The sequence below is a fragment of the Alexandromys fortis genome, unplaced genomic scaffold (genome assembly GCF_014885135.2).
Source record: "Alexandromys fortis isolate MF-2015 unplaced genomic scaffold, M_Fortis_MF-2015_v1.1 scaffold_4, whole genome shotgun sequence".
NCBI lineage: Eukaryota > Metazoa > Chordata > Mammalia > Rodentia > Cricetidae > Alexandromys > Alexandromys fortis.
This window is the reverse complement of record NW_026067944.1, coordinates 31264765-31283325: the sequence shown is the minus strand read 5'-3', so window position 1 is coordinate 31283325 and position 18561 is coordinate 31264765. Positions and strand designations below refer to the sequence as shown.

The 18561-nt window shown below is 37.9% G+C and overlaps 1 protein-coding gene across 1 annotated transcript in view; it reads right to left on the bottom strand.

Moving 5' to 3' along the window:
• Positions 1 to 18561, bottom strand: part of Slc9c1 (solute carrier family 9 member C1) — an 86633-nt gene that overhangs the window by 63288 nt on the left and 4784 nt on the right. Inside the window, exons 5-9 of the mRNA XM_050149091.1 lie at positions 15392 to 15517; positions 9785 to 9946; positions 6297 to 6396; positions 4977 to 5120; positions 748 to 922 (exon numbers count right to left, since the gene is read on the bottom strand). Coding sequence (XP_050005048.1) covers positions 748 to 922; positions 4977 to 5120; positions 6297 to 6396; positions 9785 to 9946; positions 15392 to 15517 — 707 coding nt within the window. The remainder of the gene's footprint in view (positions 1 to 747; positions 923 to 4976; positions 5121 to 6296; positions 6397 to 9784; positions 9947 to 15391; positions 15518 to 18561) is intronic.

Genomic DNA, 18561 nt, shown 5'->3' with positions numbered 1-18561 from the left:
TAATCACATTGTAATGCCTAATTGCCTAAAAAACTTTGTTGAAGTATATAAGTTGTAGAAAAAAGTGTACAGTAGAAAAAAGAACATGGAAAGAACATAGAAAGACAAGAAAATCAAGAAAAAAGCCATCAATGGAGTGTAAGTGTCTTTTTCCCTAAACCCCCTCCGACAGAAAATCTTGGCTTATGTTGACTCCATGGATTCCTCTCAAAGCCCTGCACCGCTGGAGACTGACCCCGACAGCAGTAGACACTACTTAGACAACGCTAACTGACCAAATCTTTGTTTCCTACATTATTAAATGGAACCCATGGAGTGACATAAGGAAATAGAGCCAACACTCAGCGAGAACCCTCTTTGAATGAATGGATTCTAGAATATGTAAATAAAGACTGTGGAGTGGATGCCCTGCAACAGCTGCTGTTTAAAATGACTTACAGATTTTAATTCATCTTCATCTGAAACCCCCTAGACCTGTGAAGAAGGCTGGGTGTCTCTAAACTGGAAGGGGGATGAAAATTATTGGATTTCCTGCCCTAGTCTTGCGTGTTCTATGCCAGAAGCCTCACTCAGTCCCTTGTCTCTTGGCTCTCCCTATAGGTTAGTCCACAACTTTCGGAATGAGCAAACCACAAAACAAGAACCCTCTCTCTAGGGATGCCACGTGGGATGTAGTACAAAGTCACGTTCAATACAGAACAACACTCTCAATCAAATATTCAAACAGGAAAATGCAGCTTTCTTTACTAGAGATTTTTCCCTCTCGGAGCCAACAGAGACGTCGGAGTAAGCCAGCAGAAGGGCCATGTTTATGTTCGGTGTCCCTTTCATTTCACTCCAGACCATGATGAACGCCCAGCGCCAGCTGAACCCATGACCAAGTCGAGACAAAACGGGGCTCATTAGTAGAAACACCAGGAGTCTGGAAGACAAAGCACGTTTTTGAGTTATCTTTGTGGTGGAAATGTCTTGCTGCTTAATTCTAGTATTCCCAATGAGCCATCTTTCATACACTATTATCAGGGCTCCAAAGGGAGCCATGTGCCACAGAGACACTCACAGAGAGAATGACATGTTCTTGTTATTTCTCTGCACTGCTCAGTGGTAAGGTGACTTTGCATCATGCAAGGGGTGCTGCTTTCACATGTGGAAGACAAGCATTAGACATGTTATAAGGCTTCAATAAGAAGGGTTAACAGAAGATGATGGGAGATGCGTTTTCCTTACAGATTTTCTTCTTGCTCAATTTGTCTGTATTGTCCAGTTCTTCCCTATTCCCCATGACACTCCGCCATACCGATTTTATATGATAATTTGGACAAATATTTGGAATTAGTGGGTTGATGTCAACAATTTAACTGATTTTCTTATATGGAAGCAGAATGTTAGCTATTTGAGGGACAGGTAGCTGTGAGATTGCAGTTGAGGCCAATTTTCTTAGTGTATAGCCCCATGTGATGTGGACTCTTCTTTCTCCTAAGACTGGGAAAAGGGACTGCAGAAATTATCACGGGGAAAAGGAAGACATTTATAGGTAGGCTTTCATTCTGATTTCTTTTTTTTCTTCTTCAATAAATCTATATTTCAGCATGGACAATTATATACACATTCATGAATATCAACTTTTGTTAAATCAAGCTTGGCATAAGAAGTCAATCTTAGATAAATATAAATTTCATTTTTTCAGGTTAAAAGAAAGCTTAGCACAATGTTTTATTTTATTGATTGTATTATATTTCTCTCTGGTCTCCTCCCTTTCTCTCTCCTCCCCTTTAATCCTCTCCCATGGTCCCCAACTTCCAATTTATTCAGGAGATTTTGTCTTTTTCTACTTTCCATGTAGATTAGATCCATGTATGTCTCTTACTTAGGGTCCTCATTGTTGTCTAGGTTCTCTAGGATTGTGATTTGTAGACTGGTTTTCTTTGCTTTATGTATAAAAGCCACTTATGAGTGAGTACATATGACATTTGTCTTTCTGGGTTCTGGGTTACCTCACTCAGTATGATGGTTTCTAGCTCCATTCATTTGTCTGCAAATTTCAAGATGCCAATTTTTTTTTATGCTGTGTAGTACTCCATTGTGTAAATATACCACATTTTCCTTATTCATTTTTTGGTCAAGGGCATTTAGGTTGTTTACAAGTTCTGGCTGTGACAAACAATGTTGCTATGAACATAGTTGAGCACATGTCCTAGTGGTATGATTGAACATCTTTTGGGTATATACATAAAAGTGTTATTGCTGAATCTTGAGGTAGGTTGTTTCCTAATTTTCTGAGAAATTGCCATACTGATCTCCAAAGGGGCTGTACCAGCTTGCATCCCCACCAGCAATGCAGGAGTGTGCCCTTAACCCCACATCCTTTCCAGCATAAGCTGTCAGCAGTGTTTTTGATCTTGGCCATTCTTACAGGTGTAATATGGAATCTCAGAATTGTTTTGATCTGCATTTCTCTGTTGGATAAGGATGTTGATCACTTCCTTAAGTGTCATTCAGCCATTTTACATTCCTCTGTTCAGAGTTCTCTATTTAGGCCTGTAACTCACCTTTTTTTTTTTTCTGGATTATTTGTCCTTTTGATGACCAATTTCTTGAGTTCTTTGTATCTTTTAGAGATCAGTCCTCTGTCTGATGTGGGGTTGGTGAAGATATTTTTCCCATTCTGTAGGCTGTCGTTTTGTCTTGTTTACTATCTTTTGGGTAAATACCTAAAAGTGTTATTGCTGGATCTTGAGATAGGTTATTTCCTAATTTTCTGAGAAATTGCCATACTGATATCCAAAGGGGCTGTACCAGCTTGCATTCCCACCAGCAGTGCAGGAGTGTTTCCTTAACCCCACATTCTCTCCAGCATAAGCTGTCATCAGTGTTTTTGATCTTCAGGTGTAAGATGGAATCTCAGAGTTGTTTTGATTTGCATTTCACTGATGACTAAGGATAGTGAACATTTCCTTAAGTATCTTTCAGCCATTTTAGATTCCTCTGCTGAGAGTTCTCTGTTTAGGTCTGTACTCCATTTTTTATTGTATTGTTTCTTTTGATGACCAATTTCTTGAGTTCTTTGCATACTTTGGAGATCAGCCCTCTGTCTAATACGGGGTTGGTGAGATCTTTTCCCATTCTGTAGGCTGTCATTTTGTCTTGTTGATTGCGTCTTTTGCTTTACAGAAGCTTTTCAGTTTCAGGAGGTTCCATTTATTAATTGTTTCTCTCAGTGTCTGTGCTCTAGGGGTTATATTTAGGAAGTAGTCTTCTGTGCCAATGTGTTTGTGTTCTTCCCACATTCTCATCTATAAGGTTCAGTGTGGTTGTTTTTGTTGTTGAGGTTTTTGATCCATTTGGACTTGAGTTTTGTGCATGGTGCTAGATATGGGTCTATTTTCATTCTTCTATGTGATGATATCCAGTTATACCAGCACCACTTGTTAAATATGCTTTCTCTTTTCCATTTTATATTTTTTGCTTCTTTGTCAAATATTGGGTGTTCATAGGTGTGTGGATTAATATCTGGGTCTTTGATTTGATTCCATTGGTCAACCTCTCTGTTTTTATGCCAATACCAAACTGTTTTCATTACTGTAGCTTTAGCAATAGAGCTTGATGTCAAGGATGGTGATGCTCCCAGAAGTTCCTTTATTGTATGAGATTGTTTTGGCTACCCTGGGTTTTTTGTTTTTCCATATGAAGTTATCATTCTTTCAAGGACAATTATAATACATTCATGAATATAAACTTTTGTTAAATCAAGCTTGGCACTCAATTTTAGATAAATATAAACTTCATTTTTCAGCTTAAAGGAAAACTTAGCACAATGTTAAAGTCTAACATGATCGTTAGTTCTTAGAGCAGTTCTTAGGTTAACTCCTTTTTCATTATTTTTTTTCCATTTATTTTACATGCCAACCACAGATTCCCCTCCCTCCTTTCTTCCTGTTTCCTCTTCCACCTCCCATTTACACAGCTCTGCATCCACTCCTCCTCCATTCAGAAAGGGGCAGGCCTCCCAAGAGGGTCAACTAAGCATAGCATATCAAGTTGAAGCAGGGCCAAACCCCTCCCCCTGCATCAAGCCTGGGCAAGGCATCCCAACATGGGGAGTAGATTCCAAAATGCCAGCTCATACCCTAGGGACAGGTCCTGATCCGATTGCTAAGAGACCTACAAATACCCAACCTACACAACTAACTGTCACACAGAGGGTCTAGGCTGGTGCCATGCAGGCTCCCTAGCTGTTGGTCTAGAGTCCCTGAGTTCCTATGAACTTGAATCAGCTGTTTCTGTGAGTTTCCCCTTCATGACCTTGACCTTCCTTGCTGGTACAGTCCCTCCTCCCCCTCTTCCACTGGACTCCCAGAGCTCAGCCCAGGGTTTAGCTGTGGATCTCCGCATCTGCTTCCATCAGTTACTGGATGAAGGCTCTCTGATGACAATTGCCATGATGATAAATGTCTTTGTCATTCTGACAGGTATAAGATGATCTCAGAGCCATTTTGATTTGCATTTCCCTGATAGATAAGGATGTTGAACAATTCTTTAAGTGGTGCTTAGCCATTTGAGATTCTTCTGTTGAGAATTCTCATTTCTTAAAGAGCTGATTCCAATTTAATTTAGAATTCAAGAAATGATAAGATAATATTGCGCTAAATCCTAAGATGCAATTTCTAGTGTTAGGTAGAAATTTTGAACAAAGATAGAAAATAGAGAATGAAACATACAAAATATTAATAATATTTACCTCTTAGAAATCATAGTAGATTATAAAGCTTTTTTTTTATCTCCAGAAAGTTTACAAAGTGTTGGCATTACTCTAAAATTCATGGAAAATTTGTCAAAACTCCTGGGCATTACTATGCCAAGGTTTACTGGAGAAGTTAGAGCCAACTAGTTCAATCTGAGGTATGAAATAATTTTGTTATTTTGGAAAATAATCATCAGATAAATTACGATAAACACAGTTCAGATGGTATTCTTACCTTAAAACAATCAGTGTGAAGTAGATATTTAATGAATAATATACATCAGAAAATGATATATACAAATATGTTTGTGCAGGGATTAGAAGTCCAATGAAAGTAAACACCATAAGAAAACTAATGAAGGACAGACAATTCCAGAATCTGCATTTTTGAGAAGAATAAAACATAGTTATATTAACAACATGTTTATTATAAAGCTTGCCTCTTACTTATATGAGACATTATGCAATTGTCCATAAAACGAAGGAGAACGTGGCATTTATCAACGCTCAACAAGGATTAACCCTGAACTGTGAAGAAAGGCAAACCAATCTAGGTAAACAGGTAATTTTAAAGCAATTAAATTAGTTTATTTGTGTCAATTAATAACTTGCTTTTTTTCTGCTGAGTCTGAAAGAACTAGTGTACAATCATCCGCAACATGGCATAACACAGGGACTAAACATCCAGAAACCACTCTCCACAGAACTAGAAACACTGAGAGTAAAAAGGTCCTATAATCACACACTGATACCGAAACGCTAAGTGATAGAACCAAGCAGTGGCAGTGAAAGTGACATTGGCACAGAAGTGGCAGGGGACAAAGACCACAGCTTTGCCATGCAACACCTCAGTTCACATGTTAAGGAGGAAAAGACCATACCGTGGTTACAAAATGACCTAGAGGAGGAGGGGGATGGAGTGATATGATGGGTGAGTCAGTGAAGGACGACAGGATCAGTGGGCTGACCAAGGGGTGGCAGAGTTGTGACAAATGGAGGACCCGAGAGAATGAGAAAAACTATGGGAAGTGGGGATGCTTTCTCTCTCAGAGCATAGAGTGGATCTTCTCTAGGCTGATGAAATAAGCAATAGGATGAATCACCGTTAGGTTAGATTTCTACCATCTTAAGAATAGGGCCTGGTTAGTGTTATCTTTTAAATAGATTTCTGGCACTGAGTTGAGATCATGTAATTGTTATTTATATGTCTGTGGAAGTGAGTGGCTTGGGCAGGATAGTAGCATACTCATAGGAGGGCTTGGAAACTGAAAACAAGAAGAGTTTATGTTCATCAACATCACTAGGAGTGACGATAGGAGGCTGTTGACCAGAGTCAGAGGGCTAGCCCAATGAAGTCTTCACTAAAAGAGATGTAGAATCAATGCAAATGCAAGATTGGGTGAAAAGTTTTGTCTAAGACTGTGCAAAAATGAATGTTGCAGAGAAATTAGTGGGATAGTATATATCACGCCATGTAGCTCTGATAGCTGTTGTAATATCTTAGCTTCCAGTGTATAAAACAAAATAATAATAATAATAAAGAATAGCTACTCACTCAAGGAGAAATGCTTCAACTCCTGGTTTAAAACTTGTAGAATTTAGAAAAAGTCCCATGGTGGCCACAGTAAATATCCCAGATAATCCAATGATCTCACCTATGTTTAGAATGAACAACAACAACAAAAGGATCAACTTCAGCAGCAGTGTGATCTTGACTGGGTGTGAAAATGTCAAATAGTGTGACTTTACACAGATGTTATCCCCCTAGATTTTACCTAGAAAACATTACAAGTTGTTTCTGCTGTCCGTATTTTAATCCGCCCCCAGATATCCATCACATTGAGAAGTAAAACATGTGATGCACATGTGTATAATAGCGTATAATACTTTGGCTTCACATCATCTTCATCCATCCCAATGAGGCTAAGCATCCTTGACAGACCTACTGTTTCAAAGAAACTCTGGATGGGTGCATTGGAAATGACCTGGCAGATTCTGTAAGGACCAACCCCCTTCATGCACCGTCTGCTTGGAAGACACTAAAAACACCTGTGTTTTGTAGTAGAACTATGGAATTGGGGACAAAAAAGTCACAATATGGATTTCTTCCTGTTTATTTTTTTTAAATTGGTGCATTTAGTATAGAAGAATTAAAAAATATAGAAAATGGCTGATGGATTTTTGTAATGTAGGTGATATACTTGTAAAACCCTCAATTATGTGATATAGCACAAAGAAAAAGCTAAGAATCCCACTTTCTAAGGCTGTAAATATAACTGTAAAGAAATTTTTGGAAGCCAGGTAAGTGCTGCAAACATGTAATCCCAGCACTTGTAGACAGAAACAGAGGCAGATGTAAACAGAGGTTTCTCTGTCCCACCTGGTCCCTCAGTTGCTTCTAAATAATCACTCAGAGGCTTAACATCAACTACAGAACTTTTGGCCTATACTAGCCTACCAACTAGCGCTTACATTTGACTTAGTCCGTGTCTATTAATCTAAGTGTTGCCACGTGGCTGTGGTTTTTTTCCGATCTACAGACATATTGTTTCTTGGGTAGCTGGCTGGCATCTCTCTCCACTCTGCCCTTCTTTTTTTATTGTATTTAGTTTGGCTTTCTTGCTTAGCTATATTCTGCCTTGCTATAGGCCAAAGAAGCTTTTATTGTCAACCAACGAGAGCAACATATATTCACAGTACACAGATGGTTTATCCCACAGCAGGCAGAGGCAGGGTCAGGGACATGGACAGGGGCATCTCCGTGAGTTTAATGCCAGGATGGTCTGTAAAGCTTGTTGCAGGACAGCTAGGTCTATATAGTGAGCCCCTGCTTCAAAAGCGAAACCCAAAGCAAAACAATAAGAGCAATCACCAAAATAAAAGAAGAAAATGAACTTTTGACTGGTATTTCTTTTAGAAAGAATTTTATATTTGTCTGGAAAGAAATTCTTAGTTAAGCTTTTGACTATCAGATGAGGGCCAAGAAATAGCCACAAGCATCCATCTACGCTTGCTGAGTTTTTAAATTGAAGACAAAAAGCAAAAAAGAAACTGGAAAGATGAGGATATGGGAAAACAGAGGAGCTTATGAAAATAACTCATGAGCCACTTGGTATAATTTTATTTTGAGTTTCCCAGAAGAGATCGAGCTTTGAGCAAAGACAGAGGTGGTAGCAAGGAAACAAATGTTGGACATTTCAACAAGGCTCAACATGTTTGAGATTACAAAGAAGTTTTGTAGAGTTGGAGATTGTAAATAATTGGGTCAAAATCCTTTTCGGGATTAATGAACTTAGAGAACTCCCATTTCATAATCTACCCCGAATACCCAGAGTCATACAGTAACAGTTCTGCAGTAGGATTGCACAGCGGTGCGAGTCTATGATAGGCTCCCCATTGATCTAGTACACACTAAAGTATTTATTCGTAAAGTTAAGAAGCATTCTGGACATACTACTCTTACTGAAGTTCCATACACATACACATTTGACTCAGTTCTGGTCCACTCTGTCTATTTGATTTACTTTATATTCTTGTGTCTCAAGGGTTGCATTTTAACTTCTACAGACTTATTAAATGCTCTGATATTTGTCTATTAGGGAATTTTCTTTGCTTAAAGTACCTACTTTTACATATTTATTTTTTTTGATGTAGTCTCCTGAGGCATCTAGGCTGGCATCAAGCTTACTACATAGCTGAGGGTGATCTTAAACTCCTGATTCTCTTGCCTTCACCTTCCAAGTTCTAGAATAGCAGGTGTCCACCATGATTCCCAGATATACACTCATTTTTATAAATGCTTTTGTAAAATACAAGGTTCCAAGACTAAAAAGGTGCTATTAATTTGATTTGAATTATGGTTAAAATTTAATTTAATGAAATTAATATTTTTCCACAGCATTGAGGCTTCATGCTTAGATCTTAAGTTCCATGTTTTAGAGTTTTGTCTCAGAAATGTAAACAGAAACATTTTAGAAGCAAACACTTTAATTCAGCATTTCCAACTTTTTATTTAAGTATACTGAATCATGAAATAAAAAAAAAACTAGGTATAATTACTTTGAGAAGATCAAGTTCAGGACAAATAATTAGAACTTTTTAGGTGACAGCCAAAGTAGAAAAATATTACTGATTCCTGCTTTGAATATGATCATGGACACATTAAGGCAGATCATGATGAAGGACATTTTGTGTTATGTATATTTTTTTCTGTCTCTTGTCTTAAAAAAATTCTGTTCTAACACCCTCTTTCCTAAATGTCTACTGAGATGTCTTAATTTGAAAGTTTAGAGGTGTGCGTGTGTGTGTGTGTGTGTGTGTGTGTGTGTGTGTAACTCCTACTTCTGGCTATGCTTACATTTCAGATATTAGGGAAGACTGCATTTGTTTGAATTCATTTTTAGAAGAACTTAGCCGTATGTCTTTACACCAATACACATGGACTGTACATCACCTGACTGATCATCCTTCAATGTTTTAATTCATTAACTTGATCCTATCACTTTTTAGCATCATAATCGGCTCAATACAACAGACTGATTAGTTGGGATTTCTTAAAATTGTGTTTTTCCTTTCTCTGGCACGAGAGTAATATGGTTATTTTCAAATTTCTAAACAGAAATGTTTCTTCACTGCAATTTATTCAAATTATATAGATCTTAGTAACTTTGTACTTTTCTGTATCGGTCCAGGCCCCCTAAATCCAAAGGTTGATAGTTTATAAATTTCTGTTAATGTAAAATAATCAAAATTTCTAGAGGGCATAGTATCTCTATAGAGGGTCTACAGTCTGTTCTGGTACATAAAATTCTTTATATCTTACAACACAGGCATGTAACTTATTTTTTACTCATAACTTTTGTATAATTTGTTAGGAAATTCTATAGGAAATGTATAATAAAATATTCCAACTGTAGTTTTGCCAGATTCCTCTGGGTTTTGTGTTTGTTTTCTGTATCTGGGTACACTGTTCTCTTTGCACAGGTATTCGCATTTTTTACATTGAACCGTAATTTAATGTGAAGCATGGACTCTCCCACTTACAAATGTAAAAGATGAGGTAGAAAACTGAAAAAATGAAAATGATGTGGTTGACATCATCCCCAAAAATGGTAGACATCCATAGCTGGGTCAGCTTCGTGCTCAGGATTCCAAATATGAAGCTTTCGAAAATATATGCCCAAGCTGTAGATATGATGTTATGGGCTATGGGAGAAGAAAGAAGTGGAAAACTGTTAATAGAAGCCACCTGGCCTTCACCTTGAATGATGCTCTAGTCAGTTTTTCTTTTTGTCCTTATTAATGTTAGCTCATTGCTGTAATGAACACTGAAGTAAGACACCCCTTCAAGACACCGAATTTACTGCATGTTAATCCTGTTTGTGGTTTACCATTTCCCCACGACTGACTTAGTTTCTGCACACGAGTAGCCCTTTCTTCATATACTCACCAATATCTCTTAAGGCTTTCCCTTGTAATGAATTTTTTTCTATATACATAAATACACCCTGTTCAGTCTTTGTAAGACTATTTTTATGGAAAAGAATGAGGAAATGATGTAATTATATTATAATCTCAAAAGTAAAATAAAAGAAATAATTTTAAAAATATTTCATTATCTTAAGTGGAATATTTTATTATGTGCTTTGGCTCCATACGTGTCTGTGCACCATGTACATGATGGTGCCTGAGAGAGCCAAAAGTGTTGGATCTCTTTGCACTAGAGTTATGAACGGTTGTGAGCCAGCATGTGGGTGCTGGAAGTAAAACTCAAGCCCTCTGGAAGAACAGTCAGTGCTCTTGACCACTGGGTGTTCTCTACAGCCCCAAGTCCTGTGCTTCTTTGATTTTACAAATAGGTTGTCATTTCCATACGTTTGAGGTGATATTGTGTGTTTTGTTTCTATTTCGATAATTATGACATCAATTGGCTGAGTGTTTTCACATGCCTATTGTACATTCGTATGTCTTCCTTTGAGAACTGTCTGTTCAGCTCTGTCTTAGTTACTCTTCTATTGCTGTGAAGAGACACTGTGATTGAAGTGACTTATAAAAGAAAGCATTTAATTGAGTGCTGCTTACAGTTCCAGAGGGAAGCATGGTGGCAAATAGGCATGGTGCTGGAGCAGCAGCAAAGAGCTTATATCCTGCTCTGCAGGCAGCAGGCAGAAAGAGGGAGTATGATTCTGGTGTGGACTTTTGAAACCTCAAAGCCTACTCCCAGTGACACACTTCCTACAGCAAGGTCATAACTCCAAATCCTTCTGAAACAATCTACTGACTAAGGACCAAGCATTCAAATATATGAGCCTAGGGGGCCATGTTTATTCAAAATACCACAAACCACTTTGTCCATTTAAATTTATTATTATAATCCTCAACTTAATCAGCAGCAGCACCACTATTGCTACCATTATCACTATCATTAATGTGTATATATGCATGTAAATATGTGCAGCATGCATCTGGAGGTCAGAGGGCAACTCTGTGGTGTTAGTTCTCTCCTTTTTATGTAGCTTCTAGGGATTAAATTCAGGTTGTGGGAAGGTAGAGAGAGCAGGAGGAGGGTAGGAAGAGGTAATTTGGATTGGCATGTAAAATAAAAAAAAGACTGTTTTAAATAAAAAAATCAGGTCATTAAGCTTATGTGTCAAGCTCTTTTATTCACTGAGCCCGCTTACCAGCCTTGAAATTACAAATATATCTTTCCAAGGAAAAAAACCTTAATGTAAAGCAGTAAGTGGATGAACAAAGAACATTTGATTTACAATGATGATAGCACACAAATTAATCCTAGCACTTACAAGGAAGAGGTGGATCTCCATGAGTTTGAGACTAGCCTGCTCTACAAAGTGAGTTCCAAGATAGCCAGGGCTATTCTCTGAACCCTGTCTCAAAAAACCAAACCAAATCAAAACCCAAATCAAATCAAACTAAAACAAAAAATTAGAATTATTTGGTATATACTACATGGGAATAATATTCAGCCTTTACAAAGAAATTCTGCCATCCACACCATCAAATTTGGTGAATATTGGTTCACCAAAAAGACAAGCTAAGTGAAAAAATGCAAACGCTGAAACACGGAAAGACAAATATCAAAATACTATGTGAACACACACACACACAGACAGACACACACACACTGATATACATACATATATGCATGGAGTAAACATTACAGGTCTGTCACATTTGGTCACTTGGAGAGTTTTTTTGGTCAGATGGTGCGATCTTGGAGATTCAAGAATGATCAAGGACTAGGAAGTCCCAGACTCATGGAACAGATGTAATAGGGTAGGTATGAGGAAAGAATATGCTTCCAAACCTGTTATGATTGGGTTCTCAAATGTCCCACATGGGCATATGTTTTGAACTTTGTTTCCCAGCTTTGTGGCACTGTTTGGGGAGCTGTAGGACCTCCAGGAGGTGGAGAGTCTTGCTGGCTGAAGTAAGCCACTAGAGGTAAATCCTGGCTCCTTTCTTCATTGTCTGCAGCAAGCTCCTGTCATAGCTTATTTTGTCAGTCCCCCTTGTTTTCCCATTGTGACAGACTGTAACAATCTGCAACCACAAGCCCAAATCAACTGTTCCTTACATATACTGTTTCTGTCAGGTGTTTAGGCATAGCAACACAGAAGAAACGAATACAGAGTCTCTGCCCAATCAGTCCCTTACATTTTGTTGGCCTATCAAACAGATTGACTAATTATTATTGGACGATCTATTTGTTTTCTCTTCCTGAAATCTATTCTTCATTATATATTTCTATACATAATTTTTATGTTTCTTTGCTATAAACAAGAAAGATAGAGATTGATTGGAATAGAGAAATATGAGGTTTCTTATACTCCACAAGAATGTGCCCTTCTGAGCGATGTAGGTGGGTCTTCTGTCTATGTGTTACTTTCATCGGTTAATAAAGAAACTGCCTTGACCTTTTGATAGGCCAGCCCTTAGGTGGGTGGAGTAGACAGAACAGAATTCTGGGAGAAAGAAAGCAGAGTCAGGCAGTCACCATAACTCTCCTCTCTGAGATGGATGCTGGTTAGACTCTTGCCGGTAAGCCACTGTCAAGTGGCAATACAGATATTAGAAATGGGTTAGATTAATATGTGATAGTTAGCCAATAAGAGGCTAGAAATAATGGGGGCAGGCAGTGTTTAAATGAACACAATTTGTGTGCTGTTATTTTGGGTGTAAAGCTAGCCATGCGGAGCTGGGTGGGATGAAAAGCAGGCCTGCTCGCCTCATCATTACACCTGAGAAACTGCCATATTGATTTGCAAAGCACAAGTTTGCATTTCCACCAGCAGTGGAAGAGTGTTCCCTTTACTCTGTGCCCTCTCCAACATAAGCTGTCATCAGTGTTGTTGATCTTAGGCATTCTGACAGGTGCAGGATAGTATCATTTTGATTTGCATTTTCCTGTTGACTGAGGGTGTAGAACAATTCTTTATGTGTATTTCAACTATTTTGAATTCTTCTGTTGAGAATTTTCACTACACGCTTTAGAATTTTTGCAGTGTTTGGTCATGATGTTTAAGATTTGGGCTTTTTCTTTGATCAACAATGTTGCCATGGCTTCAAGATATGCCAGGGCAATAGTGGCACAAAGCTCATGGGAGTAACCAACCAACATCTTATTTGACTAAAGGTCCACTTCATGAGATGGAACCCATATTAAATAATGCCTGGATGAACAAGAATCCGAGGCTAGATATCCCAGGGACCTAGAATTTAAAAAAAGCAATAAAATAAAATAACTCCTAATGATATTCTGCTATCCTCATAGATCAGTGCATGTTCATTCACCATCAGAAATGCTTCCTCCTACACCAGATGCGAATAAATACAGAGTTCCTAAGTCAGACATTATGCAGTGAGTGAGAAACCTTGAAACACCCAGCTGTTTATGGGATGTCTCCATCAAATTCCTCCCCTCATAGCTGGGAAAACCCTGTAGAAGAGGAGGCAGAGTGTAAGAGCCAGAGGGAATGCAGGAAACCAGGAAAACAAGACCCTTTGGATCAACATGATCAATGCATATATAAACTCATAGAGACAATATTCCAGGGTCTATATGGGTCTTTATCAGGTCCTCTGAAAATATATTATGGATCCTAGTTTAGTGTTCTAATGGTATTCCTGGGTGTGTGAATAAGTGTGTGCCTGATTCTTGTGCCTTCTCTTGGGCTCTTTTCCTTCTTTTGCTTTCTTTTGTCTAATTCCAATGTGTTAGTTTTTGTTTTATCTTATTATATTTTATTGCTATCCTTTAAAATACTGTTATTTTCTAATGAGAGACAGAAAGGGAGTGGAGTCAGGTGGGAGGTGATGTGGGGAGGAAGTGGGAAGGGTAGAAGGAGGGAAAACTGTGATTAGGATATAATGTGAGAAAAAAATCTATTTTCAGTAAAGGGAAAAAATAGTAAAATCTTTTAAAAAAGAAAAAAAAGGATGTGTTCTACTGGTGAGTTTGGAAAGATCAGTTGGGATTTTCCTTTCTTTCTAAGATGGGGGATATTAGAAGGATCATATTTCAACAGAATGTATTTAGAAATCATATAAACCCTTTGTTCATATCCACATCTTCTAATTTTTCCTTAAATAGTCTACCAGTTAGGGACTAAACATTCAAATATCTGAGCCTATTGGGGGCTACTCTCTTTAGCCAGCACATACTGAACTAAGACCATCCCACTGAGGGCCTCAGAGCCCAGTGAGTGGCACAGTGTGTGCTAATATCTTCAGAAGATTGCTTTCATTGCTTTTCCCAAGTCTGTACAAAAACTGATACAATAAAAGGAAACTACCTTCTTAAATATTTTTATGAAAATGTTTTTAGTCATGGAAATCTTTAAGAAGGCCTGTGGAGTTCTTTCTCCCACTACCTACTGATTCAGAGACTACATATTGAGACCAGTATTCTAGATTTTGATCAGAAATGAGCACTAAGAAGCTGTGGTGTGTTAGAATTATTAGATTTCTTGTCTTATGTGTTAATTGCACAGCTGTACCATTTATCATTTATTATAACTCATATCTCTGATTTATTCTCCACACACATGTGTATATGATACAGCGAGGGGACAGATACACTTGTGCTTCAGGGTGATGTGTAAAAGCTGTGCTGGGGAGCTAATGCACACACTACAGTCGCTGCTCCTGAGCTCTACTCCAGCCTTGCAGATGAATGAGTAGCTCACTTTTCTTCTTTAGTGAAACTCTTAGGAGATTGTGCCAAGGCAGAAGTAGAATGAGCTGCCTTCTCTTCCTGTAACTGGACGGCACTCTTAGCTTATCTTCTAAGTTCTTTTTGTTTGTTTGTTTTTTGGAGGGAGTAGAGGGTGGGGCACTACACTGTAGAAAACAAAATGACGGTAGCAGTAATAACAAAACCCCATCACATTGTTGCTGAGACCAGCGGAAATCTGCTCTTACAAAGGGCCTCATGGGAGTTTCACCCCAACCCACAGTAGTCGTTGAAGTAGTAGTAGTAGAAGAAAGAGCATGCTACATAAAGGTCACACCAACAAGCCAAGCCAATTTGATACTTTCTATAAGCATAATTTATCAAAAGATACAACATTCACGACCACATTCAGAAATAACAATTCCTATTTTAAGAAGTTGGAAGCATGTGCTTACCTAGGGTATGGTTCATGTGTTTTGACTGGAAGTTGATCCTCACAACAGCACTATATATAATTAAAGATATAACTGAAGTCATTAGACTCTCTCCATTAATTAAATTTGTTAGACTTCTAGAAAGACCTACATATGTCAAAGAAGAGAAAATCTCATCAATATTTAAGAATATAACTGTATTAACATGCAGAAGGATATTCTTTGTCATAGACTTGTGTCACCTAAACTATCGTCGTGTTGAAAAAACAGTAAATTTAATTATTTACCAGCTGCAAGTCTTTATCATCATAATCAAATACTAACTTAACTACAGTTAATTATGTATATGTAAATCAGATAATTTAACTTGAGAGCTTATGCTTTCTTTCAAAGCATTGGTGACATCATGAAATTTATCAATGTAAAGAATTCAATTACTTGACTTACATAGGTAAGCCAATTATAAGCCAATTCCTTATAATTCATTTGTATTTAAGGTGAGACAAAATGATGACAGAAAGGTAAAGTAAAATCATAGACCAAGGACTTATAACCCAGAATTGAAGTAAAATATTAAGATATTTGTCTAGATAAAATTAAAAACTGGCTGACTTTTTCGTGTATTCTTTTTAATGGCATTAGAATTCAAGTTCCATGGGCAAAGAACATTCGGTTATGACCTACTTTCATCTAGTTTTCATCTATTTGTCATGAGGTTCTAAGTTTAAGTGTCATACCAGTTATACATTCCCATTGTCATTAAACATGACGGTATTGTTAAGATTCTAAGTCCGAGCATCTTTTGTGATTTGCGAGCCCACAGGTCATTTCCTAGAAGGAACATTCCTTTCAGGAAAATTCTTGTCTTATGACTGCAGTCACAATCTACCCATGGTCAGTTTGCTAATAGACAAAAAGCCTGAGCACCATGTTCCTCTGGCAGTTTCATAAAGTATATTAATGTTCCAGTTCTTTGCTCTCCTGGTAACCATGACTGTTTCTCTAACCCAGTGTTTTCCAATGTTCTGACCCTCTAATACAGTTTTCATGCTGTGGTGACCCCCAAACATAAAATATTTTCAATGTTACTTCATAATTGTCATTTTGCTACTGTTATGAATCATAATGTAATCGTCTGTGTTTTCCAAAGGTCTCAAGTGATCCCTGTGAAAGGGTCATTTGACCCTCAAAGGGGTCGTTAACCACAGGTTGAGAACCACTGTTCTACCATTACACAAAAAGATCCTGTCTATGTTGTTATCATATTGGTAGAAACAGAGACTTCTGCCTCCTTTCTCTTGCACACCAGTGACCGTCATGGCAGTGTCCCCTCCCAGTAATGCTACAGAAAAGTATATGGAGGAAAGGTGGTCCCCAGATGCCCATCTGTTGGCTGACTCTAGGTTAGTGAGTAATGTAGCTGAGATCAGCAAGCCTTGTTTATAGTTTCAAAACTCCCATGCCCATGAAAACTAAGAAGCAGCTATTGCTTTAAGTCACCACAATGGGGCGTTCATTAGCCCGTAGTACCTACTGTTGTGTAATTACTGTAGTTTATAAAATAGAGCTAGCTCAGCAAATAGTGGTTGTTTTTGAATGAACAACAAATTTGGACTTAAGGAAAGAAAAAGAATTCAGGACAATGTACATCCATCTGTTCATATCCTTTACGGACATGGGCACTCCGTCCTAAGGGGATTTTCTTGTGAATAATGTACAATTATATATGACTTATAGAAGTACAAAAACAAAAGAGCACATTTATGGAGTTTTAAACTATTTGGAGGATAGAAACAGAGCACACTCAGTGAACTGCTTGTGCGCAAGCCTGAGTACCTGAGATGGATCCCCAGAACCCATGTGAAATGCCTGCCACAGTGGCAAGCACCTGCAATCCCAACACAAGGAAGGGCGAGGAAGACAGTCAGTTCCCAGCTTCCTGACCAGTCAGCCGAGCCTAATCCGTGAGCATTGGGTCAATTAAATACCCTGTCTTAACGGTGGTGAGCAACAATCAGGTGGATATTTCTGAGGTTTTTCTCAGGCCTCCATGGGCACATGCCCATATGTGCCTCAGTTGCACACACACACGTACCTACATGCACAAAATCTTGTTTTATAAGACCAAGAAAAAATGCTACTAAGAGAAAAATACCATTACAATTATTTTTTTGAAAGACACCAAGTTAGAAGAGCAACAAATTTCAAAAGTAATTTGGCAAGATGCTCAGTATTTATGAAATTGGCCTTTCCAGGTACTGGTGATTATTGCAATTTTTAAAAGACAGGAAAAGTTCAGTGGAATACTAGATTATAAAAATTTGAGATTAAAATAAATGCAGAATTGGCTCTTCAATGCCAAAAAAACTAAGTCTTTTGACTGGAAAAGTTCTGGGGTGATGAAATCTCCAAAAGGTAGGAGCTTGGAGGGAGAGTGTAGAGAAGAGGAGAACCGATGGCTCATGATGAATTCTGGCATTTTAATGTGGGTCTCTTTATGATGCTCAGGTTGGCCTTGAACTCATGCTCTCCCTGCTTCAGTTTCCTATATTCTGGAAATCCAGGTGTGTGCCACCTACCTAAGAATATTCTTCTTTTAAAGTCTCACTTGATACAGTATAGCACAATGATAGAACACTTGCCTAGCACTTTCAAAACCTGATTCCATTCTCGGTACCACAAAACAAATACATACAAATAAATGTACTCTCCTTTTACCATCTTAATCTCCTTGTCTTAAAGACTCAGCTTCACATACAAATATTAGATATGTCTCCTATATTCTATTTCTACTTGCTAATAGCAGTCCTGTTCCATTTATCTGGTCATAGAGTAGAAATGAAGTTGACAAGAGCATGGTGTGTTATTAGTGTGCATATGTGCATGGGGGTACACACAATTAACGCATAGTCTATCTAAAATAAAATATCTAGTGCCCAACATTTAAAAGTGAATAGAGAGAGAAACTGGGTCATTTTCCTGTAAAAAGAAAAAAATCCAAACCCTAGTTTGGATTATTTTGCTTTTCTGAATGCTGTAACTTCTGAATAATTTTACATCTAAATATAGATTTGCCCATCCTAAAATAGTTTTTGCCACAATAATACTATAACTAGTGATGTTATTATTTTTCCCTCTTCTGGCTTTTGATTGATGGCAACCGTGACATAAAGGCATTTTAAAAGCTGTTG